A 27,637-nucleotide genomic window follows, 5' to 3' on the forward strand; every position below is an offset into this window, starting at 1 on the left:
TATCAGTACATAGACAATTTCTTTAAAACAAGAAAGACATAAAAAAATATATATATATGCATTGCTAGTTTATACGTTTATGTAACAGTATATCAGTTACACAATTCTAACTTATTTTTAATGCTTTCTTCCTGAATAGGCTGGAGATGTCAAGAACTATTCATTGTGATGGACCAAGCTTCTTTATCCTAACCTGGTATACGAACTTCCCCAAACAGAAGGTAAATATCATTAATGCATCCTGTCATCACTTACTTTCTTCTTTCCGTTTCAAATCTATGGAGTAGTTTCCGAAGACCACCATTCTTAAATCCCTGAAAATGCGCAGCTGGGGCTCCCACAGTGATGACATCGTAGAGAGCATCTGGAACAGGAATGGACAAGGAGATGAACACTTTGCAAACATTTATCTACAACATGCTGTTTGCATTGAAGCCTACCCACTGTGGGAAGTTTGAGAAATTATTCTGTTTGATTTTGCAGGAATAAAAATGAACTCACATCTTAAGGGGGCAAAGAGGAGCTAATCAATCTTTCTAAAAGCCACCTGTGCACCTAAAGAAGTCATAATATTTCCTTGATTTGTGACTACATCTTAATTATATGGTACTGTGTAGAACAGTATGTTATCTCATTCTATATACTTACTGAGGTAACATGTTAATTGGTCTTTTGTGTATTTTACTTTATTGAGTTTTGCATCATTTAATTTGCAATCATATTGAAATTCAACAATAATGAACAATCTTTCAACCAAAAGTTGCCGAGAAAAGAACCAAAATATTAATGCATTTTGACTCAAGGGCAGAACAGTAATAGTGCATTTAAAAAATCTATACATAGTAGTTTCCTGCCTGTATATACTAAATCTTACACAATTTTGAATGCACGCAATTGAATTTTGCAATTTCCTTAGGTGACATAGAAAGAATACACAAAATGTCTCTTGATCTATTTTCCAGTGAGATACTTTGTTTTTTTTAAATAAAAAATCCATACATTTAAATTGAAACTCAATCCTTTGATCTTCAAAGCCATCAAGTTTGATACATATTAAATTTACCACTTCAAGACATGCCATCATTTTTACATTCTAATGAAAAGTACCCCCATAAGAAAGAAGAAAAAGTGAATGTCCTCTTGTTAAACTACATTTTATTTGAGAAACCTAATTTCATAGTAGATCCTTTTCAAATTGATTTTGGTATTGACACCTTGGCTGTTTTTCTGATCTCATTTACAGGGAAAACATAAATTATTTTATTAGCTTCAAGTAAACACCATAACTTCTTCACAGTGGTTCAATCCAAATGCACCTGAAATAGTTTTTGTTTTTGTTTTGTTTTGTTTTTTTTTTTTTGCTGTACGCGGGCCTCACCGCTGCGGAGCACAGGCTCCGGATGCGCAGGCTCCGGACGCACAGGCTCAGCGGCCATGGCTCACGGGCCCAGCCGCCCCGCGGCACGTGGGATCCTCCCGGACCGGGGCACGAACCCACGTCCCCCGCATCGGCAGGCGGACCCTCAACCACTGCGCCACCAGGGAAGCCCTTCTTTCTTTTTTTTAATAAAATACGTCTTAAATTGAAAAGACTTCAGCTGCACTCAGAGAACTCAAGGTCACAAAAAAACAGAAATACAACCCAAACCAAATGGTTAGTAAAGATACTGAACAATCACTTAATGGATTGTTGGAGTGGTGAGCTCTTGTCCTTTTAAAAAGTCACTAATCAACTAGAAGTCATCTTTTCCTAAAATAGCAACACATTAGACTAGTGTGAAATTTTCAGATTTCTAGTCCAGGGGATTTTAGCCTAGGGCTAAGAAGAGGGTTTTAAGATGCCCAGGGATGGATGGTGAATTGTATTGGTGCATCTGTTCTACTTCATGGAAAGGGGTCACAGCTTTTTTGAACAGTCATGAGATCCCCCAAAAGGGGCCAACTAAAGACTTGTCTACCTGCATTTATCTGAGAAACCTGAGGATCTTGAGAAGTTACCTGCTTTGTCTGAAGTCCCAAAGACATTATACCCAGGGCCTTCTAACTTCTAACCCAGGGATGGAGACCCAGTGATTTAAGTTATTGACTGGACCCTGAGTCCCTGGCTCCGGATCCCAGCTCTGCCATGTATAAGTTGTGCAGCATTGGGAAAACTACTAACCCTTTCTATGTCTCAGCTCCTCAGATAGAAAATGGAGTGCAAAGTAGTAAAAAGAGGTTAGCATTCAGTAAGTATTGTCTATGATTATATTCCCTATAGGAAGTAATCCTACCAATTAAGCAAAGAAAGCTGATATTTTAACTTTTGCTTATTTCTCCATAAAAATAAACTTTTCAGTCTGAAAAGGGAAGTGATTCTGAGGCTCAGTCTTCTGAATAAGATCAGTTCCTGTGTTAATCTAAACTAAATACAAAAAAAAAAATCAACATGATGTTGTAATGAAATACATTGCATTTCTGCTAAAACCTGGGTGACCAGCAATACCAACAATATACCAAAGTGACTATAAACTGTATCCACATGTCCCACCAAGCCCAAATTAAATGCATTCCTAACTCAATTTTCAAAAAAAGTTGTCTATGGACTTTCACTGGATCCAAAAAAACTTGTAGCCTCTCCAACACCACCCAGCAAGAGGGGAAGGATGAGGGAAGTGGAAATCTGAGTGGAGAAAGCAGTCTTAATTGATGGAGATTAAAATGACTTGATTATGCAAAATTTGCAAAACCATTTGTCTTTCTCTGTCTGGCTTAGTTCACTTAGTATGATAATCTCTAGGTCTGTCTATATTGCTGCAAATGGCATTATTTCATTCTTTTTTATGGCTGGATAATATTCTATTGTGCTGACTTTTCCTGCTCTTCTTCTCTGGTTCCCTGTGACCCATGTAGACACTTTATTCCTTTAAGTCTTCCAGTAAAGTCTTCAAGACCTGACGATCATTTCCAATTTCTCTCTTTCCCTCAGCATTATATCTGATCAGTTCTAACAACTCTGCTACCAAAATTTTATTCTCTCTTATACATGTTAAACATCTTTACCTTAATTTTTTTTTTTTTTTTTTTGCGGTATGTGGGCCTCTCACTGTTGTGGCCTCTCCCGTTACAGAGCACAGGCTCCAGACGCGCAGGCTCAGCGGCCATGGCTCACAGGCCCAGCCACTCCGTGGCATGTGGGATCTTCCCAGACCAGGGCACGAACCGGTGTCCCCTGCATCGGCAGGTGGACTCTCAGCCACTGCGCCACCAGGGAAGCCCTTTACCTTAATTTTGATCTTCCTCATGTCTTGTCTAGACTCCTACTGCCTCTTCAGTCCTCGCCTCTATGCATTCACAAGGCAGTGGATTGCTTCTCCTATATGGGTGGCCATTCAATCACTCTGCCCAAAACACAGGCTTTGAGACTTATACCCCTCCACATATCTTTCAAATATAAATAGAAGAACATTCAAATGTCTCAGCATCATGCATGTTTTAAGTGCTCAATAAATGTCAACAAATAGATAAACTAATATTTTGAGGGAAAATTCAGTTTGTCATGTTTGTCCTCAGATCATACATGGAATTACTATTCTTAGCTGAAGAATAAAAATTTTAGATACACTATCCAGAAACACATATATTAGAATCTGGAATATATGTATATATATTCTCCAGGGTATGGGCATGAATATATATCCATTCATGAATCGCATTCTGTAGAATAACAGAGAGCTTACGATTATCACATGCAAAAGAATGAAATTAGACCCTTATAGCAAGCACAAAAGAATCAACTCAAAAAGGATTGAAGATTTAAACATAAGATGTAAAGCTGTGAAAGTCCTAGGGAAAAAACATAGGGAAAAGGTTTCATGAAATTGCTCTTAACAATGATTTCATAGAAATGACACAAAAAGCACAAGCAATGAAAACAGAAATAAACAAGTGGGACAACATCAAACTAAAAAGCTTCTGCATGGCCAAGGAAACAATCAGTAGAGTGAAATGGAAATACACAGAATTAGGAGAAAATATTTTCGAATCATATATCTGATGAGATTAATTTCCAAAATATGTAAGGAACTCCCACAACTCAATAGTAAAAAAAATTAATAACCTGCTTATAAAATGGGCTAATGACTTGAATAGACATTTTGCCAAGAAGACATAAAAATGGCGAACAGGTAAATGAAAAAATGGTAAATGTCATTAATCATCAGGAAAACACAAATCAAAACCACAATGACATATCACCTCACATTTATAAAATAGCTCTTATCAAAAAAAAAAAAAAGACAAGTGTTGGCCATGATGTGGAGAAATTGGAACCCTTGCACACTGTTGCTTGTGGGATGCAAAATGATGCAGCTGCTATGGAAAACAGTATGGAGGTTCCTCAAAAAATTAAAAATACAACTATTATATGATCCAGCAGCCCCACTTCTGGGTGTTTATACAAAAGAATTGAAATCAAGATCTTGAAGAGATATTAGCACTCCTGTGTTCATTGCAGCACTAATTATAATAGCCAAGACATGGAAACAGCCTAAATGTCCATCAACAGGTAAATGAATAAAGGAAATGTGCTGTATACATACAATGGAATACTATTCAGCCTTAAAAAGGAAGGAAATTCTGCAATATGTGACAGCATATATAAACCTTGAGGATATTATGCTAAGAGAAATAAGCCAGGTACAGAAAGACAAATACGCATGACTGCACTTATATGAGGTATCTAAAATGGTCAGTGCATGGTATCAGAAAGTATGTTAAGTTAATCTGTATTACTTGATGTTAACTGCGATTCATTGGTCAAGGTGATATCGGCCACTGCCTAGAGTTGATTCTTCACTGTAGAGCTACTAGGTATTTGAAGGGACATACTTTAAGATTATGCAAGTCTCCTGTTTCTGTTTAAACTGGTACCCATTACTTTTAGCATCCACTGATGAACCTTGCCTGTGGCAATTACTACTGTTCAAATGGTAATTTTCCATTTCCCTCATTCTTGCCAAATTTATTCATTGGAATTCTTCTGGAAGGAATAGATGACCCTTCTTCTTCCTTCATGTGTTTATTCAGTTATTTATTAACATCAATATGAGTATTTTGTTCTTTGATTCATAATCCAACCCTAGCTTTATGTTTAAATTGTTCCAGCTTTGTCCACTGGGAGCCCCTTTGGAATGGCTCCTGTGTCACTTTTTTAGCCCCTTCTGTTTTTTGTTTTGTCTTATTTTATTTTATTTTGCTTTTTGGTTTTTGGACACTTCCTTACTTTCTAGAGCCACAAGATACTCCAGACTCATATTTTCCCTGCCGCAGCCTTGGAATCAACCAGCTTTCCAAGGAACCCTAGTTCTTTTTATTGGAGAATGGTGTTCAGAAATTAATTACTATGAGCAATTACACTCATTGCTACTGCTTTCAATCCCTTTCAGTAGCTAGAGCTAGAAAATATATGTATGTGTACTAACTTGTGCACACACATCTATATTTATCCATCTAGCCACTGCTCTATCTATACTGTACTAACAACAACAACAAAAACCATGAGTCAATGCTGTTACCTCTGACTTCAATTCAGCCTCACAAGATTCCTTCCAGCCTTCCTTCCTTATTTCTACCTTCTCTCCCTGACATTGAGAAACTTGAATCTCCCTATCCACATATTTAAATATATGGTCAATCCTAGTGAAAAATAAAACAGCTTCAGAATTGTTAACCCTACCTCTGTAAAAAAAAAAGAATTACTAACGAATGTACAGTGTTTGTAGTGTTTTTTAATTTAGGATTACAATATCTAGTCCTTTCCAAAGTTTACATAGGCCAGGTCCTTTCTTTCCCAATCTTTTCAGTAAATTATCATTTTTATAATTATCTTTACCATTAATTATCATTTTAAACAAGATAACAAAAGTAAGTTAATAAAAGCAGGTTGGAAATATGAAATTCTATGGAAAACTTACACAATAATTAGTAGCACAACAATCACGATTTGAAAAAAATAAGAATAGAAAGGGAGCCAAGGTGCAGGTACCAAGAAGTAAATATAGAAGCATTCCCCAAATATTCTTCACTTTTGGACTTCATAGAACGCATTTCAAATAAGCAAGTAGAAAATAGTACTACTGTGGTTCAGCAGAGCTAGAAGTGCAGCATCTTATCTATATTCCAGAAGCCATGTCTCCCATTTCCCAAGCCAACCATAATATCCCATTAGAATCAAGAGGTCTTCTCTGCAGGGACACTAGAGTTTCTGTCTGGATACTGAAAGAGTAAATAAGGTCTCTCTTTTGCCTCTCTCACTTTTCTCTGTTGCCTTTTGATTTTACCCATCTTGATTAGAACCATTTCTCAAAAAGCTGGGATCTTTATGTCCACATTTTACAGAGGCTCAAAGAGATTAGGCTTAAATAGTGTTTGCACATTTGAGTTTCAAAGAGTTGCTCTGAGGTATTAACTTTTAAACAGTGATTACTGTGATACTGTGATTTATAATATGAAATAAATATTTGGTCTTCGTCCCCTTTTCTGGCACAGGGTTCCCCAAACCCTGGGAATTTCCTAAGTGTTGAGAGCCACAAAGGTGTCTTCTGTTAGGTTAATGAGGTGACTTTTGGACTGCACCTAAGGATGGGGGCTGGTGGCCAGTGAAACCAACCATGAGATTAGAGGGTTGAAACTTTCAGTCCTTTCTCCTTTGACTCCCCTACGGAAGAGGGGCTGAAGGTGAGTTCAATCCCAATGGCCAATTATTTTATCAATATTGCCTGTGTAATGAAACCTCCATAAAAACCCAAGAGGACAGGGTTTGGAAAGCTTCCAGGTTGGTGAACACATGGAGGTGCTGGGGGAACTCAGAGAGCATGAAAGCTCCACGCCCTTTCTCCATACCTTGCCCTATGCATCTGTTGCACCTGACTCTTCCTAAGTTCTCTCCTTTTATAATAAACAGTAATCTAGCAAGTAGAATGTTTTTTCTGAGTTTTGTGAGTCTCTCTAGCGAATTAATCAAATCCAAGGAAGGGGTTGTGGGAACCCCTGATTTTTAGCCAGTTGGTCAGAAGTATGGGTAACTACCTGGAATTTCAATTGGCATCTGAAGTAGAGGGCAGTCTTGTGGGGCTGAGCCTTTAACCTGTGGAATCTGATGCTGTCTCTGGGAAAATAATGTCAGAATTGAGTTGAATTGTAGGACACCTAGTTTGTGGCTCTGGAGAGTTGCACAAATGAGGGTGGGGGAAATCTCCTCCCCACAATCATAAATAACTAAAGAGTGGTTCTGAAGAAAACAATTAGAAAGTAGCTGCTGAACTCTGTTCTCAGAATTTATATGATTTTAAGCAAAAGAAAACAGCTTTGTTCTTCAGCTATTAGGTATTTTTGGTTTATCATATAATCTGAAATAAGAACATACTGTGTACAGCTGTATAATACCTAATTTTAATTGAGACAGTTTCTGTCACAATTAACATTGATCACTAATATTTTTAAGTATCAGCATTCTTTATGGAAATCACAAAAATCACAAGACTCCAGGGAGTCTTAAAAGTTTGCAACTGTTATTTGATAATTATCAGTTACCAATACCACAGTACTGGAACAGCTAGGTTTATCTCTTTTGGCCCCTTCATCCTTGAATTTCACTTGCAATTACTACATAAATAGTAGATAGATCTATGTACACCAAGGGAATTATTTTTTGGCCTCTTAGTTTAGTTAATGAAGAATGGTATACACTTACCATACCATACTCATTCTTGGCTACAGCAGTCGTACTCCTTAAAATTTAGTTAGAATTAACTGTAATTGACTGTTTTCCTCTAGAAGAAGTCAGATATACAAAAAAAAAATCAATAAAAAATTAAAATTCTAAGACAACAATCTGATCAGTGATATTTGTCTCACTTTAAAATTTCCTCATTTTATCCTGCTGTTTAAATTATGTATCTTTGTGACATGAATAGCCCTTAACTTTCAGATTTTTGGTACTCAATTATAAAAATCTAAGTGGGCATTTTATTTTAAAGAAAAGTCAAGCAAAATAAGTGTAAAGTCTTTTTCTCTTTTTTTTTAAAAAATATAATATGCCTCTCTTCTTTCTTTGATATTTTATGCTTCAACAATTCCTTGGCTTTGTGAAAATTTCATCATATACACCATATGAGGAAAGTGGAGTTCAAATCGTTGAGTCTTGTCAAACTAAAGATACAAGGTTGGTTTGAAATCTAATAGTAGGGCTGCCTCATAGCCTTTTAAAAGCCATTTAATAATAGAAATGAGATAGTAAGTCTATTTTTTCTCAGAAGATCTCTTTAAAATTCCTACAACTATAAAAAGAGTGCTGATGAAAAAAAAAAATGTAGACATGCTGATCTCATTTCAAGGAAAAATTTAAGCATAATCCCTGACTTTAAAATGACCCACAAAATGACTTCGACATGAATCTCAAGACAAGAGGGAATTCTAAGGGAAATCTGTTTCAAAATAGTCCAAGCAAGTTGGCATGATGATTAAACATATCTAAAAGGTAATTGCACTTCACTGATGAGGTGATACACCTGAACTCTTGAGACACAGAAATCAGGGAGATCTAAATAGCTCCTCTTGTCTCCTCCTTCCTTCCGTGTAGAAATTAGAAGACTAAGGGGCAGAGAGGTTAGCTGACTCATCCATATTAAACAGTAAATCCTGGCCGATCTTGCATTTGATTATAGCCACAGCTTTATGATATAATATAGTAGGTTCTTTCTTTTTTTTTCCTTTCTTTCTTTCCCTTTCCTTCCTCCCTCCCTCCTTCCCTCCCTCCCTCCCTTCCTTCCTTCCCTTTTCTCTCTCTTTTCTATGTACTATATGCTATTGTATATATATATATATATATATATATATATATGTATAAAACATACAAACTAACTTAAACATAGTATAATAACACAAGAATCCATACTGTATAATATTCACAACTGTTTTTCTATGAAAGTAAAATATACTGGAGAGGGAAACTGTCTTCTTAATTTCAGGGATTTGTGTTATTGTCACTGCTGCTAAGATCTCTATTGTGGTGGGTATTCTATTTGTTGCATTTAAGTAATGGACAAAGATGAAAAATTAACTTAATGGGTCTGGGGGCACCTGAAGTTAAAGGAAGGTTATTTCATTTGTCCGTATGAGACATGACATCATAGTTCTGCTGTTACTTGTTTCAAGAGCTGGACATTAGCCTTGTCTTTGGTGAACCTGCCTGCTCCTGTTTGCATAGCTACCTCTCCAAATATAAGAGACATATTAATCAAATGTGGATAGATGAAATTTACTAATGGTAAGAATTAAAATAGATGTAGACTACATCCAAATAACTCACCAGTGAAATACCAAGGCTTGGCCAATCTTACTTGCATCATTACCTGGAAGAATGTTGTCTGTAATTCAGCTAAACATTCAAATCAGTAACCATGGATCTTAAATACATTTAACTTGATTCATTTAATCTGCTAAATATATGTTATATAAGCAAGTAGAAAATCAGACTGACTACCATCTAACTTTTAACCATTTTATTTTTCAAGTAAAGAAAATCAAAGCTCAGAAAGGTTATCAACTTGGTCAAAATAAAAAAAAAAGTAAGGGGTAGAGTCCCCCAAATTCAGTCAAGATTTTAATTTCTATTATAATACATAGTTGGTGATATAGTCTGTAAACACCTACTTTAACTGAATTTCAATTTAAAATAACATTTAAACTTCTAAAAACTTAAATATTTTAAAAACATATATTTAATATTATACATAGGACATGCATATCATATATATATATGAGTAGCCTTGGGGAAAGAAACCAGCATGTAATAGAATTCAGTACTTTCGAATTAATTCTTGGCTGTTAGACTCTCTAGTCCTTTCCCCCATTTACTCCTTAAGTCTTCAAAGAAAGGAATCAGTCTTTCTGAAAACTATGTCAAAAACCCTCTAGTTGATGAGTTGTACCCTAGTTCCGTAACTTCAAAATATTGCTTTTCTCTTTACTGTTTGATATTTGTCATCACAAATAAGAAATTCTTTTATATATCCCATTATGGGTTGAACTGTGCCCCCACTCAAGAAAGATATCTTAGAATATGACCTTATTTGGAAATAAGGTTTTTACAGATGCAATCAAGTTGCAATAAGGTCATTAGTGCAGGTCCTAATCCCACATGACCTAATCCAAAATGTCCTTAATGGGGAACTTTGGACACAGAAACAGACACAGAGAAGATGGTGTAAAGGCATAAAGGGGAACGACATACAAAGACGGAGGATCTGTGGGATGTACCAACAAACCAAAGAAAACTAAAGACTGCAGGAATACCGTAAGAAGCCAGGTATGGAAGGAGGCAAGAAGGAATCCCCTGTCAGTTTCAGAGGATGCACTCCTCTGCCAACACTTTGATCTTTAGACTTCTAGCCTCCAGACTGTGAAGCATTGCATTTCTGTTGTTTATGACTCCCACTTGGTGATACTTTGTTATGGTGGCTCTAGGAAACTGATACATATCCCACTAAACTAATTAGAAGAAATTTTGTTTGCTTTTCTAAATATCTTTCTTTTAGTTGCCAGTTTCTTCCTTTTACACTGGAGCAACAAAAACTAACTGCCTTGTATCATCCCAGTTCACTCTAGTCTATTTTCAGAAATTACCTTAGAGAAAACAGCATAATGTAAATGGTTCTTTTGTTTTCAAGAAATAAGTATAAAGTAAAAGGCCACATAGATAATAATTTCTCTTTGTGTGGTGGATGTATTTTAAGGATTATCACCAAATATTTAAATGCACATTTAAAATATAAATTCCTATCAATTTGGCTTCAACAAACTATCTGGTTTGATGATACTGCTACCCATCCATGGCTGTAACCTGATTAGTCACAGTACTTGCATGTGATGATTTTTCTAAAATGCCTCTCTAAATCATCCTTTCTCTAAATCTCGCTACTTCTTTAGTTCAAGATTTCAACGTCTCTTAATAGGCTCTTAACTGATTACTTTCCTCCAATTTTAACAGTCCTGATAAAACTGACAGATCCGTTTTGTTCCAGTGATAGCAAATGCCACATGTATCATAAAAACTATTATTGTTCATTCTATGTGTTTTACGTGGTCTAGTTCACTTAATCAGGAAGGAAAAGACAGTGCTTAGAAAGATTAAATAACAGGCTTAAGGTCATATATAAAGTAGTAAAGCTGAAATTCTGTTCCCCTCCAAAATATATAAACTTTTTTACTATATCATAAAAGTCTCTTCATATAGGCCATTAGGGAAAAAAAAGTTATGCTGGTTGTCAGATAGCTTTTGAATGTTGCAGCTTCTTTATGACCTTGGTTTTGATGATTTTTTTAAAACCATTAGATATTGTTATGTTCAAACTATTAACAGACACTCAGTATTCAGGGAAGAATTCCTGAAAGCCTCAGGCCAATCCATCTCATTTTTAATTCAGTTGACATAATTTTTGGTGAACAGGATGCAAGTTAAAATTTCAGATAGTTGATAAGGGTTACCAAAGATAATACAATTATATATCAGAATGATTTTAACTACACTTGAACTTATACGTTAGCTAGTTGTGTATACACAATCAGTATGCACCAACTTGAAAAATTTAATTTTTCTGATTATAAAACTTCAGGTAATTTTAAAACAGACAGAGATTTTATTTTAATTTTTTAAAACTCTGACCTCTAACCTGTAGCCTCATCGTGACAATGGCTACAAAATTGGGTGTTAGAATGCTTCTTTAGATGTATCTGTGTATGTGCATGTTTGTATGTATATGTTGATAGACTCAGCATAAAGGATTTGATGATCTAAAGTAACTTTTAGCTTCCTAGGAAGATGAGTACCCATAGGATGACCACAGCATTTATGATTCAGAGAGACCTTTGAGATGGAAAGGATGTGGAGGGCATCATTAACAAAGATGCTGGACAAACAGGCATAGTATGGGACTTCTGCTGATAAATAAGGGCAGGTGGTCACCCTAAATATGCACAAAATTGATACAGCAATAAGTTAAAGAAAAGGGAGATGAGAAGAGTATTTAAAATATATTTTACTGAGAAATGGCAAGGAATTACTTGAGTGGCAATGAATTCAACCCCGTATCATTCACTCTAGAACTATTCAGGTATGTTATGAAAATCTATGTGTATTTTCTTGAAAAATGTCTCTCACAACCAAGTACATCAAAATACTGTAGCACCTTCTATCTGATAAACCCGCTTCTCATAGGGAAGTGGGTGATTCTGGTGATAGCCACCACTAAGTCGGAGAAACAGCACATGAGTCCATCTTTGGCCTCTGGTTTCTCAGGATAGGCACAAAATGAACGAGTCTTGTTTTTCTTTTTCTCTAATTCAAACAGTAGCACAATGGGGAGCTATTAGGCATCGCTGATAATACTTAATAAAGCTAATACTCATCTTGCATAGTCACCTGTAACTCAATTCATAGTTATTGAGTTCATAGGTGGCATATTTACAAAACATTGCCCAGAAACACAGCAACGAAAATGTAATGGTTTCTTTTGTAGTATCTAGGGTCATTATCAGCTTCAATTGTTTCATCTTCACCTTTATATAACTGCTAAAATTTCTAATTCTGCCAATAGTCAAGCCTTTTAAAGAAGTACACACTAATATAATTTGCCCATTTGAAAAAGAATACTATATACTACCTTTCAAGTGAGGGCTGTGTACGTGCATTCTTTGCAGATGTAGGTTTATCGGAACAAATTCTAATGTTTTCTCTCCTTTGCTGCTGCTTGATTTGAAAGAGGACCCTAGGTGGAAAAAAAAAAATTAAACACCATTAGAAAATAAATAGTGTGTGTGTGTGTGTGTGTGTGTGTGTGTGTGTGTGTTGAAAAGTACATTTGACATAGAAAAATGTTATAAGAATTTCAGAAAGAAAAACATATTCTGTAATAGTGGATTTTCTTCTCAGAAATTTAATTAAAAAAAATTCTCAGTTACCCCTATAATGATACCATGAGGTAAAATAGTGCAATTTTTTCTTCTTTGTTTTTCATGCCAAGATGGTAGAGTTGGAAATAAAAGTTTTCTGCTTTTTATTAAATCTTGAATTTTCTATGTCCATAACAACAGTATTTATTATTGTTTTCACATAACATACATGAAATTCATTTCAGTTTGAATATGTAAAGTCATTGATTTCATACCTGTTTCCTTGCTGAGTTCTGTCAGAATGTCTTGGTACATATTCACCATTTGATCACAGTGAGTAAGGACATTTTTTCGTAGATTGTCCCAGTGTGGAGAAAGCTCACCAAGTTCTTTTAGCTCCTGGTTTCTGTTAAGAATGAAAAAGAAGAGAAAATATTTATTTTGATCTTAAACCCACAGACACAAAATGCTTAATCAGGGTTGCCAAACTAACTGATTCACCATCCTTTTCAGGAAAGCTCTGTGCTTATTAGGAAAAAAAATCATTTTAACACAAAGGAAGAAGTGACTAGGTTAGGCCACACAAACATTAAAGTCCTGTATGTCAAAGAGCAAAAAAAAAAGGTTTAAATTTATTGATAAAAATTTCACAAAGATGGCAAAGACTTATTATCCTTAATATAAATAGAGGCCATTCAGTTAAAACAAAACAAAACAAAACACTAAACCTCAATAGAGAGATAGCTAAGTTCTAGGCTTTGACTATCCCACATGAAATAATTTGGAAAGGGTTATCTGACTGTGAAGGAAACACAAGCTAATCACGGAATCTAGTTTATATATAATATAGCTGTAATCTTTCTAAAGCCCATAAAGAGTATGATCAGGTATGATTTTACTGGTCTCAATTTCTCCTAAGGACAATTTAGGTAAATACTGTATGCCTATATTTTGTCCCCTCTTTATCAAAAGAAGAGCTAATCAAGATCTAGGTTTTAATTATTAACTTTAATTCTCTACCCTTTAGCCATGTTAATTTAAGTCATCAGAATGCCTTTTTAAATTATAATGATAAATGGTTTAATATGCTTCTTGGTTAGATTTCTCATTCATTTCTATAACCTTTTACCAACAACATTTTCATGAGGCAGTTTAACCAGCAGTAATGAAACTTCTTTGCTATTTTGGCTGTGAAACATGCTAAATACCAAGCTAATAAATTCAGAAGATGTAGAAGCTTTAACATCCTGTTAAATTCAGGAATAATGGATGGTGTGCAAAAATGTGACTTGCTTCCAAATGCTTGTAGCTGCCTTTGTTTGGTTTCAATGGGAATGCGATATAGTATTGCTGCATCTTCCATTTGAGGTCTTCACAATTTTTGTGAACATTAATCTCATTCTCAACTTTTCCACAGATTAACTTTCATCAGACAACATTCATGGAAGTAATTAATCAATGGACAATGGGAGTAAAGGAAATTCATGACCAAAGCGGGGTTAGGGGAGAAGGCTGAAGAGTGGGGAAGTCAAGTTCTCTGTGTGGACTCAGATGGTAGGGTATTGAAATTCAGGACAAAACAAACAGATAATTCCAAAAGCTGGAGATATCAAGTCTAGAAGAATCTGGGCAATTAGGTCAAATCTGAGGTAGAGAGCAAATGTGATATGTCAACTTAATATGTAAGATTTTGGGTTTTACTTTCAATATATGGTTATAATAGAAATCTTAACTAGGTATTACTGTTTAACACTAATAAACTCACCATGGGTTTACAATTTATGTTGTCTCTGAATTCCTATCAGAAATAATAATTATAAGGGAGGTGGCGATGGAGGGGACGGTAAGAGTGAAGCCCCTGACTACGGTGCGGAATATTGGGGTGGAGTACACCTCCCTGCCCAAGAGGAGTCTGACAAAGTGTGATCAGAAAATCTTAGCGTTCTGTAGGGAGTGACTTGAAGGAAGCCGGGAGGAATCTACAAACTGGGGTTTAAAATTCATTACACTCCTCCAATATGTCAAAACTTACATACAGGAATAACTAGACGAAACCTGGCGTTCACTGCTTTTTTGTTCTAAGAGAGGACATTAAACAGATACACATTCTGAAAGGGACAAACAAACAACATAAGGTTTCTCCGCATTAAAAAAGTTCAGGGACTTCCCTCGTGGTTCAGTGGTTAAGACTTTGCCTTCCAATGCAGGGGGTGCGGGTTCGATCCCTAGTTGGGGAGCTATGATCCCACATGCCCTGCGGCCAAAAAACCAAAGTATAAAACAGAAGGAATATTGTAACAAATTCAATAAAGACTTTAAAAATGGTCCACATCAAAAAAAATCTTTTTTAAAAAAAGTTCAAATATAGGAGAACTATAGAATAAAGGTATAATATACTAGAGTAATGAAAAAGGTGTAAAACAAAATGGGGCAGAGTAAGAAAATAAGTTTTTAGAAAATGAAAGAAATTAATTACATTAATACATTAAAATAGAGAAGATAATTACCTGCATCAAAATCAGTAAACTTTTCAATCAGGAAGGCTAGGGCTGTTTGTATTATATTTTGATTTGTCACTCAGTAAACAAAAACTTTAGCATCTAAGAGCCTTGTTTTATATCTCCATCCAGGTTCTCTGGAAGGCAGGGCCTGAGATCAAGCAATCCCAGCTCAGTCAGAGGGAGGTAAGAAGGGAAGTGCTGAAGGGAAAAAGCGAAAACAGGCATAACGTCGTTCATTATCAAGCTGGGCAGAACTTCACAAGAAAACACAGCTGGTTAGGTGGCCATGTGGAATGACTCCAGAGAAGTCATACGGAACCTCTGCACCTTGGAACAGATTGTTAGATGGAGGAAAATGCATTTATATGCCAGTTCCTTACCATCCACTCTATTTCACTGGTAAAGATTCATCCGATGGGACTTTAGCTCCTCTGTACTTCTAGTTATGCAATCTGTCTCCTCCACGCAGCCACTGGGGGGGCAATATTCCGGTGGAGACAGAACTTTCCTGGGTCTGGTAGAATATAGGTGCCAAGTCCACTCTGGATACTTCCACAGATACTTCCACCATTGGGTGCATGATAATGGCTGGTCTTCACCTTGAGGGAGACTGATAAGCTGGTGGCATCAGGAGATAAGGTGACAATGGTGTCACCGGTTGGGGTTCTCCATTGAGCAAGTGGTCAAAACTTGAAGACACATTCCAGTTAAGCCAGCACAGAAAAGCACATAAACTGAGCCCAGGAGGGGCTCTCCATTGAGCAGGTGGTCAAGACCTGAAGACGTGCTGGGGGTGAGTGGGCATAGGAAAACACAAAAACGGGGCCCAGGACAGGAAACTTCTTGCACAATTCCGATCCATTTATGAAATCCAGATAGCATATAAGACAACATTCTTCACCTTCTGCAAGAGGGAAGTTCAAGTACAATCCTTCAAAATGACGGCCAGGTGTAACTTCCCAAAGATTTAAAGAGAAGCAGCGAACCAAGCACAAGAGTCAATACTCCAGCTGATTCTGGGGGCCTTAGCTGGTGATATTCATCATTCTACCACTCATTTCAAATTTGCCTCATACTCCACTGGCATTTCTGGAGTGCTGCCTTGTGAGGTCACTCTTCGTTTCCTTGCTGTTATGGAATTTTAGTTGTGGCAATTTCCCATGCACTTCTGGCCATGGAACACCTCTGAGTTCTAGATAAATTTCTCTTTGCTCAGCAGCCCTACTTCCCCATGGTGTATCTCTTACTATCTTTGCCGGTCCATTTAGTTAGGAATGTATGGTAGTCAGATCACACAAGAAATCAACCACAACTTCCAGTTAAGTGGGACTCTTAATGGGTCCCCTGACAGAACGCCTGTCCCCATACTCCAAGAACCAGGATTCTAACTGGCAAAGTCTAAGGCTGTAGGGAAAGAAAGCGCAGATCCCCAAAAGTGGGGCACTGTGATTGATTATAAGGGCTAACCCTTTCTTCTAGAGGTGGATATTTTAGCTAGAGCGGGCACAACATCCTATACCAGCTGTTGGTTTAGCATATAAACTTCATCCTGGAGGATAGTATCCCAACCCTAAGTTTTTTTACCCAAGCTGGTACCTTAGCTGAGTCTTTCATGGTTAATATTATTCCACTGTTCTATCAGGTCTGTGGCTTTTGGGTGGAGGGGCATGCAGTGATTACAAACTCATGTCGCACCTCGTTTTACGTAACACTTGTCCTTTGGTTGGAGCAATGTTATGTGGGACACCAGATCATTCTGTAAGCCATCAGATGGGGGTGCCAGCAGTGGCACTGTGAGCAGAAAAGGGAAACACGTATTCAGACTATGTTTCATGTCCCAGGATAAACTGCTGCCCTTTCCAAGGTCAAAGGGATGCAACGTAATTGACCTGCCACCAAATAGCTGCTGGGTCTCCCCCAAGGAATGGTACCATATTCGTGTCCATTGCCAATCTATTTCTGGCATTTAACATTTAGCAGTGGCAGTAGCTATATCAGCCTTGGAGAGGGAGGCCACGCCTTTAGGTCCATGTATAACCCCTGTGTCTGCCACCAAGGCCATTCTCTTCATGGGTCTATTTCACAAACTCTGGAGTGTCCAAGAAAGGAGTCTGGCTAATCCATGGGCAGGTGATAATGTTCTCTGGTCATAAAGAGTATTTGCTTTCTGATGGGCATGGCTCAGGCATACTTGTGCTCACTCCTATAAGCCCATCTACATACCCTTGCCCATACTCCTTGAATCCAATCTTCTAGTCTTATTTCTTCCAGGCCCGTGAAGCCATTCACTTTGCTAAACTTAATATATATCCATACCTCAGGCCATCTCTCCCTCTAAATGACTAACAATCATACTGTTTCTCAGATCTCCCCACTGGATGGATTTTCTTCATTATTGACCTTAAGGTCCACCTAACACATCAGGCTGACCCATCTTTTTAAGAGTTTGAGTTTTCTTCCTCCATGAGTTAATCAGAATGCAAGAGAAGCATCATAAGATAGAGGTACTAACATGAGATCAGTGACATGAGACTCTGGGACAGCTCTTTACGATATATGCTCATACCTCCTGGATCTGCTTAAGCCCAGTTTCGAATGTATCACTCCCACCACACAATACATTACTCCTACATCATACAATGGGATCACAGTAGTACCCAGTTCACAATGGGCAGCTCTAGGCCGAGAGTCATTCTGTGTCTAAATCATCGGGGGTTTAGTCTCTAACTGGGGCCCAGTATCACACTGGGATGATGCAGGAACCACCAGTACATTTCAGAACCCTAAAGGTCTACACTGAAACAATCCTACCTGAAGTTGCTGAAGCCTCCACAGGGCAGCATTATTTCTCACCATGGATACGTTCAGACCCATTGTTCAATCTCATGTACCCAAGGGCTGGCAACACAGTTAGGAACTTTGGAAATGTTCCTCTTCCTTGGGCTCTATTTGACACACTCTGCTTCTCCATTAATGGTTATATATATATACACATATATATACACTATATTTTTGATAAATATGATATATATGACTTTCATACATATTTATGACATATATATGACTTTTATATACATAAAGTCTGAATGGTATATGCATCAGAAATATAGTTCAAATCACAGCAATTATTTATGTACATAGATGAAGAAGGTCTTTTTTGTGTATGTATATGTATGTGCTATATTCCTGATTTCCCCCATTATTTGTCATTGAACCAACATATGTTAGAGGTGGAGCAACCATACGTGCCAGTTTACACCTGTTACTCCATTGTAATTATCAGCACCTCTTTCATTTGCAAAATATCCCTTTAAATGACCCAAGTTTTAGGATATCAGAATTAACATATCCTTTTTGATATAGTAAAAGAAAACAACAGCTACAAACTCACAGAATGTCATGGCTGGAAGGAAATTTAGGAAACAATTTGAAACCTCTTGCTTCACAGATGGAGGCATCTAAATAAAGCTGCTTGTTAATCTCAGAGTCACTAGAAAAACATAAGCCTTTTAGACTATAATTCTATACCAACTCTTTCCTCACCCCATAAGATTCTCCACTGTAAGAACAAAGAAATACAAAACAAATTAACAAAATTCCAAACAATAAACACAGTGCCTTGTTTATGAAGGTACTCAATGAATATATATGGAGTGAAGGGGTGGAGAACCTGGAGCTATTGACTTCTAGAATCACATCTATAAACTTTAATGTACTTTTAACATTAAACCTGAACAAAGGGTACGTTGTAAGTTGAGATTTTTTTACTTCTGTATCTTTCAGTTCAAGTGGCATGGCTACTAGGTATGCAGTAATAATCTCTAAAATATGTTCAAGTGCATAGTGGTGTCTAGTATTCTGAGACTCACAGATAATGGCCCCTGTGGTCCAGTCTGCATGTTGCCACTTCTATCTAAACAGAAATCTGGCATCAACATTATAATTAAACAGTTACACATCTTTACTAAACCTTTGGTGTGAATGGAAAAAGTGATGAGCTGTGTAAATGCATTTTTAATCCATAGAAAAATATTTTTTAAAACACTCCGCTATCTATTAACATTATCATTTTACTCACAGTAACACCTTCTGCTTTCAAAAGCTGTCTCCTTTAATTGCTACCTTACAACAATGACAATGAATATTTCTTTCTGGAAAATCCACTGCCCTGCTAAACACACACAATCTCTTATGAATTCCCTACCTTACTCTCACTAAAGTTCTATTTTTAAAACAAATTTTCTAGCTTGTCTCTAACTCTTTCCAATTCTCCAAGACTCCAATAGGTAGGCACAGGAAGTTGAAAAGAAAAGACTGAATATTCAAATACTAATAAGCTTGGGCCGCTTACACATTAAAGTTCTTTTGGCACTTACTGCCATCCATCCACTTTCACTTTGCTACCTACAAAAATAAAAGGCAAATCATATAAAATATGTCTCCAAAGGAGACAGGTGATTGCTAAGGCCTACTTGAGAAATACCTAATGCTCTATGGTTCTTGACATTTCAACTGTAAAGACTGACATTCTTGATACTTGATGAAATATTCATACAGATCTCTGGTGTACTTTTTGCCTATATGGTTTGTTTCATCTTACCTTGTTTAAATATTTCAAAAATACATGCTTTTTCTCTTTAGGAAAATTGCAAGTTCCTGGAGGTTATTATGACCCTCTGAACCTTCCATAATGTGAAACACACTACTAAGTATAACATGTTTGAAACACAGACTATTAAATAACATGAAGAGAAAATGAGACCAAAAAAAAAAAAAAAAAACCCAAATGACTCTTGAAGAGTAAAAAGAAATAACTGAACACAAAATGAGTCACAGAGAAACTGAAAAGGAAATAGCCAAAGCTGCTTTCACATATAATGCATGAAACACTGGAAAGATTATTAAATAGGTAAACGTTTTTTAAACTTCATTACTTACATCCCTGGGGCTGTCATGGCTAGAAGGACAGGGAGGGTGTTGGGCAACAGGGAAACCAAGTAAGCAAACTGGCATCCGGCCCTTTTCCTTACTCTAGCCATCCACCTGCTCTCACTGAATCTCCCTAATTAATACTGGAATTCTCTGTACAGAGCTGTAAACAGTTTCTGCTGCTGAAAAATAAAGCTAGGTTTAAGACTATCAAAACAGCACCTAGTTCAAAGAGGAAAAAGTTTAGCATCTACTTAAAGCCTCTATTTAAAAGTAGTTTCAAAGCCTGATGATGATGTATTCAAGGGGGGGAATTCCAACATGGGGAAAACTTTGCTCTGAGTCTGTGAGTTACAGAGACTTGTCTTGTTTATCGTCTTGTCCTACCACAGTCCTTTGTCCATAGAAAGTGTTCCATGTAGGCCTGTTAACTGAATGAAAGATTTGCTTGAAGACTGTAATTCTTAGATTTTCCTGAAATTCGAGATAAAGTCAAAATATAAGCTAACCCCAAAGTAGAATGCTGAGCTCTGCTCCAGTTAAAATGGATACGTGCAATACATAAATGAGTCACTGTTGAGTCTTCTAACCTTATACGGTTGAGATCTGTAACCCTAGTTTGGTTATGTCTTCCTCAAGGATAGAGAGAGATTTGAAATGTATCTTCATATGGCATCTCTTACTGTGATGGTTAATTTTATGTGTCAACTTAGCTAGACCACAGGGTGTCAGATATTTGGTCCAATGTGATTGCCGGTGTTTCTATAAGGTTGTTTTGGATGAGATTAACATTTAAATCTATAGACTGAGTAAAGCAGATTGTCCTCCCTACTTTGGGTGGGCTTCATCCAATCAGTTGAAGGCTTGAATAGAGCAAAAAGGCTGACCATCCCCTGACCAAAAGAGAACTCCTCCTGCCAGGCTGACTTTGAGCTGGGACACTGGCTTTTCCTGGGTCTCAAGCCTGCTGGCCTTTGGACTAAAACTACACCATAGTCTTTCCTAGGTCTCCAGCTTGCTCACTCACCCTGAAGATCTGAGGATGAGTACACACACACACACACACACACACACACACCTTACTAGTTCTGTTTCTCTAGAGAATCCTGAGTAATACACTAACTATGTAGAGATTCCATCAGAAAGCTTTCTTTCTGCTTGGTGTAAAAGAAGTTGGGGGTGGTGGTGAGATGGAAATATCTAGAATACAGTTTAGGCTCTTTCATGAACTTTTATCCCTCCCACTACATTTTACAAATACTCTGACTTCTTCAAAAGAAAAATAACCATAGAAATGCTCAGCCTGTCTAAGGGACATACACAAGAAATCTCTAGTCCTGAGGCCAAAGTGCCACATGTGAGCACCTATCTTATTAGAAGTGTAAACCCAGAATAATCAACTAAATATCTGGCTATGTGAATTCAAAAGACCAAATAGCCTGATAAAAATTTATCTACCAAAGGATACAGACCAGTAAGAAAGACATTAAAATGTTATTTGAAATTGTTATTATCTAAGCAAATAGAAATATTTTCCTACAATGAGCTGTACAATACCATTTTGTAGAATAAAAATGGCTACACAATTTAAATAGAGCCTTTTGGTAGTTATCACACTCTAAAAGTACATGTGGGTGTACATGGGTGGCAAGTTTAAGAGGCAAATGGCTTTCATTCATTAAGCAAAATTAGACCTTAAAACAAACCTGAAAGAAGCCATAAAAATTTGCCCATTAGGAAAAAAAATTAAACATGAAATAGTCAATGAAGTGTAGACTCCATAAATGACTGGTGGGTGGCTTCATTTCATAAAGTGGCCCGGTGACACCATAAAACTGAACAAAGTTCAACTACATGTCAAGTTTCACAGTATTTTCAACCCACAATTCAAACTGTCTGTGCTTTAACCTGTAGAGGGATAAAAACTGCATCCATAAATCACAGGCTTTTTTAAAATGCATTTTTGTAAATGACAACGTGGGTAATGTTGCAATCCACGAGCCACTATTTCACTGGAAAAAGTGACTGGATATTCTGAGTGGTCCTTCACTCTGATTTTCATGTGACATTAAAACAAGCGGCTGTTGTACTATACACTCAAGGTTTCAAGTTTATATGCAAAGACTAAGCATTGGAACACAGTAACTACAGGAATTAGCTGTAATCACAGAATCTGTTTGTATCTGATAAACAGCCAGATTCTATAATTTAATTTTAGGTAGCTGCGTTAGAAAAAAATGAGGAGTGATAAGTATGTCTTATTCCATCCTGAGAGTCTATTTGCTGCTCCTGATAAAGGTGATTTGGTGTTTATTTACTTCCACATAACATCTTCTTTACCCTTCAAAGTTTGTCAAACATGGTCATTTATTGTTTTAATATGTTAAAGCTCAGTGTTTCATTTATGCTTAAAATGGTGGCGTGTTCATATGAAGTTTCTCCTAAATCCACATATACTAATATATGTCTTTCTATTTTGGGTAGCCATGAAAATTACTCACTGTACCGGAAAGGCTACTAAAGTAAGAACAGATACTCACACTGTTACCATTTTTCATTATTCATGCCCATACTTTTAGAAAGTGCAAACGTTTGTGAGTATCACCCTTTTGAATTCTCACTCCTGCATCTGGAGTGCAGATGTCACCCAGTTCAGTTTCATGTCCCAGAGCCCGACTAAACAAAATTAAAAATTCAGTCTCACTAGGCACATTTCAAGTGCTCGATAGCTACATGGCTATCAGAGTAGGCAGTGCAGTATAGAACATTCCCATCATCGTGGAAAGTTCTAGTGAACAACATTGTTCTGGAAAAATGGGAAGAATATAAGTGAGAAGTAAAGTGACTTGTTTGATGCCATATTGTTAGGAAGTGGCAGAATCAAGACATGTACCGAGGTCTTGTGAATGCAAATCTTGTTCTCTTTTTTATTTTAATTTCTGGTGAGTATGATTTCTTTTAAGCAAGTATCCTTCAATAGGAGGACAAGATTGGAATCTCCCATCTGAGGGACTCATCTGTATGTAAATTCCACCCAGGTCAACAAAGAGCTGGTGCAAATATTTTGCTCAAGTGTGCACTTACCAGACAGCCTTGGCTACCATAATTGCTGGAATCTCAAACAACAAAACAAAATTCTTATGTATTTTCTATTCCTTTAACAAATATTTAGCGGTGCTGATTATGCTTATTCATGCCAGGCACTATAATAAGAACTTTATAAATATTCACTCATTCTATATGCATAACAGCCCAAGGAAGTAGGTATTATTATTATCATCCTTATTTTTTAAATGAGGAAACTGAGACTCAGGGAAGATAAGTAATTTACCCAAAGTTATCCAGATAGTGAGTAGCAGAGTTGGGATGAAGCCCAGGAAGTTTGCCTAGGGTGTCCATGCTTTAAACTCCTATGCTAGACAGACTCTCCATTAGAAATACAGCACAATCTCACTCTCACTAGAAATCACATCAAGAACATATATCTTGATACTATCAGCTTGAGGAAAAAACAAAATAAAACCCTTCTGTTTTTGCAGACAAGCGTAAAGCTTGATGTCAGCCTTCTTATTCTTTACATTAAATTCCAATGAGCAGGAAGAAAGGGGGATTTTATGTTACTAGAACTCTTTAAAATTAGAGATGCTACTGCTGGTTATCCTAGATCAGTGCTGTCCAATAGAACTCTCTGTGTGATGGTGATGTTCCAAAGCTGTGCTATTTAATTACAATGGTTACCAGCCATATGTAACTACTGCACACTTAAAATGTGACTAAGGTGATGGAGAAACGAAATTTTAAATTTCATTTCATTTCAACAAATTTTAACTTAAGTTTCAATAGCCACATGGAGCAAGCAGCATCTGTACTTAATAGCAAAGACCTCGATGGTTCAATTAAGAGCCAAAGAGGGCTCCTTTCTTTCTTCTAAACCTTGTGCTTGCCCATTATGTCCTACATCAAAGAATTATAACTTATCTATTCAGTCATGCAGGTCAGAATGCTTAAGTTATTCTGCACGCCTTACCTCCAGAGATGATCTATCACCAAACTCTGCTCATCAAAAAAAATCCCAAATGTTTGTACATTTCACCATTTCCCCCCAGCCACCACGGTCTAAGTCACCACCATTGTTCGCCCAGACAAACACAACATCCCCTAAATTGTTTTATCCCTCCACACTTGCTTCCCTTTTTCTAAGTGTAATCATGTCATTCTCTTCACGCAATTTCAGCTGTTCTTGGGAAAAGACTACATTCCTGAGTGCTCATTATATGCCAGGTATTATGCTAGATTCCAGGAATAGTACAATAAGAAAATTGACAAGTTCCTCCTTTTCTGTGTCCCAGAAGGCCCTAAGTCTGAAGTCTGAAGTCTGAAGTCTGAAGCCTGACTATCATTCCAAAATCACTGTCTCAGCTCTAAATACACCAGCTTTGTGAGAGAAGTCCATTTTTCTGCCCACTGGGAATTTGTAGTACCATATAATAAACGTATCTATGAGGTATGCACTTACATACACACAGACCCCAAATCCCACAGCCATAAGTGCTAGAGTCTCCTGATTGTTCACTTAATTTCTACAGTAGCCCTGTAGGACAAATGATAATATTATTATCTAAAAAGTGAAAAAAAAATTGAAAATTGAGAAATTGTGTAATTTTCTAAAAATTATAAGTACGTATCAAATGGCAGATAAAGAGGTTTTGGACTCGGGTTGATAATTATTCCAATTCCGTGTTTTTATCATCACAACGTACACTGTCTCCTACTCAATCCATGTGAAATAAAGAATCTTGGCACAATGGACAAATATGCTTCTGAATGAGCTTTGCCTTATTTGTTCCTGTGGGGCTATGGTAATAACCAAACAACAAAATAAAACACATATTTCTATCGCCAGCTTGGTGATACTAAGCGCTCTACAGGACATCTCATTAAATGATACCAAGAATCTATAATGATGAACTTAACGGCACACAGCATCTGCCCTCAATACTAGGAGTTGGTAGGGCCAATGCACTCTTTCCATGATAAATAATACACCACATGGTATTCCAACCGTGCATCAAGGTTGCATGAAGAAAAATGAACAGAAGAAATAACGCTCATCAGCTATGAGTCAACAGTGGAGTCCCAATGGGATACTTTTTTATGCACCACTTTTGGATATTTAGGACTTAAGATTTTCCTCAGAGAAAGCAAACAAGAGAGACAGAAAGAAACACAAAGAGAAACAAAGCGGAAGAGATAGAACACTATAAAAAAATCTATGAAATTCATCAGTTTGAGGTTTATTCACTATCTATGAGACCTAAACAGAATAGCTGACTCCTTATTACTTTTCCCACTAATCAGTGTTTCTTTAAGGTCAGTAAAGATTTTCAGTGTGCTTTTATCTAAGTATGCAAATGTCAGTAGATGTCTCAAAAGTCATGTGCTTCAGCCAGGCCAAAATAAACACGGTGTAAGATGAGGCTGGAGATGTAGGTAGACAGGAGCCCTTGTTTGCCTTGTAGGCCGTGTGAAGGGGAAACCTCGTCTGGTGATAAATTTTGAAAAGAAGATCTAACCACGTTCAATGGACAGGTTGGCTGACTATGTGGTAAAATCCTACTGTACAACTTTTTGAAATAGAATTTATATGAATATATTCTAGTTTATAATTCCTAGTATATACTTTTAACATTTTTTAAATGGCACTCCTGTAGCATTATTGGTTTGAAATAATATGAACCTTTTTGAATGTAATAGTCACAAAATGCTTTAAGATAAGATGCAAGGTCAGAAAATTAAGTATCTTCCTCATTTCTTTCAAACTAGGTATATTGCTTAGAAAACCCATTTAATAGTGTATGATAATATTTAAGTCAGCATGTAGAACATGTCTCTGAAATGTAACTCTGTGCAGCAACTAGGCTTTCAACCTGGGATTTCAAAGTATCTTACTATTTTTTTGCATATATAAGAATATACTGCATTCAAGAAATAGATTTAAGACTAGATAGATAGACAGATAGATACACTTATCATAGGTCTGTAATATAGCTCTAAAAATGAAGAATATAGAATATTTGAAATATATAGTATTGAACAAAACAGTGTCTTCATTGACATAAAATATTTTATCACCATGAATTTAGTATATGTACAATATTTACAAACACTAATATCTAAGAGAAAGCATTCACATTCTCTAAAAGAAGTGTTAGCAAGATTTTTATTTAAACTTTCTATGTCCCAAATTCTATTACATTTTCCCTACTAAAGGGTTTGGTTCAGATGTTTATATTTTATTTACAAGATTGTTCCTCTGCCTGGTACACACAAATATTTATGTCTTATATAAAACCTAAGGACATCTTAAAGTTAATTGTTATAAATTATTCTTATCCTTTCTTTTAGACTCCCAAAATTATATTCAAGGAAGTTTCTCTCCTTCCTCACCCCTGGGACCAATGAAGAAAAATATAGAGAGAGCAGAAATGAAACAGGAGAAAAAGAGAAAAATACATGATATAAATCAAACTAATTTTTTCCTGGGGAGTTTTATGGACCATGAGGTTCATTGTCACCGAAATACTTCATTTCTTTAAAACTTTTGTACCATAATAAGTTTTCAAACATCATATTATAATGTAGAAAAGTATATGTTTTGATAAAACCAAACACCCTATGGCCACCCAAGCCTCCCATCTAAACATATATATGTGCACACCATCATTTAATATGGTATGTGTAGCTGCCATGGAGCTTCAACGCCACAAGTTCCATCATTTCTTCTATTAACTGACACATTTCAATGTTGACTAAGCAAAGCAAACTTTTTTTTACTTAACATCTTTATTGGAGTATAATTGCTTTACAATGGTGTGTTAGTTTCTGCTTATAACAAAGTGAATCAGTTATACATATACATATATCCCTATATCACTTCCCTCTTGTGTCTCCCTCCCACCCTCCCTATCCCACCCCTCTAGGTGGTCACAAAGCACTGAGCTGATCTCCCTGTGCTATGCGGCTGCTTCCCACTAGCTATCTATTTTACATTTGGTAGTGTATATATGTCCATGCCACTCTCTCACTTCGTCCCTGCTTACCCTTCCCCCTCCCCGTATCCTCAAGTCCATTCTCTAGTAGGTCTGCGTCTTTATTCCCGTCTTGCACCTAGGTTCTTCATGACCATTTTGTTTGTTTGTTTTTTAGATTCCATATATATGTGTTAGCATACAGTATTTGTTTTTCTCTTTCTGACTTAACTTCACTCTGTATGACAG

General features: G+C 36.6%; 1 protein-coding gene across 12 annotated transcripts in view; it reads right to left on the reverse strand.

The window, feature by feature from the left end:
- INPP4B (inositol polyphosphate-4-phosphatase type II B) overlaps positions 1-27,637 on the reverse strand; it is a 725,833-nt gene that overhangs the window by 157,907 nt on the left and 540,289 nt on the right. For all 12 annotated transcript variants that reach the window (XM_004263595.3, XM_049709522.1, XM_033402505.2 and 9 more), the window contains 3 exons: positions 13,206-13,336; positions 12,702-12,806; positions 256-364 (listed from right to left, as the gene is read on the reverse strand). In XM_004263595.3, the coding sequence (XP_004263643.1) occupies positions 256-364; positions 12,702-12,806; positions 13,206-13,336 (345 nt within the window). The remainder of the gene's footprint in view (positions 1-255; positions 365-12,701; positions 12,807-13,205; positions 13,337-27,637) is intronic.

This window comes from Orcinus orca, chromosome 4 (assembly GCF_937001465.1).
Source record: "Orcinus orca chromosome 4, mOrcOrc1.1, whole genome shotgun sequence".
In the NCBI taxonomy this organism is placed as follows: domain Eukaryota; kingdom Metazoa; phylum Chordata; class Mammalia; order Artiodactyla; family Delphinidae; genus Orcinus; species Orcinus orca.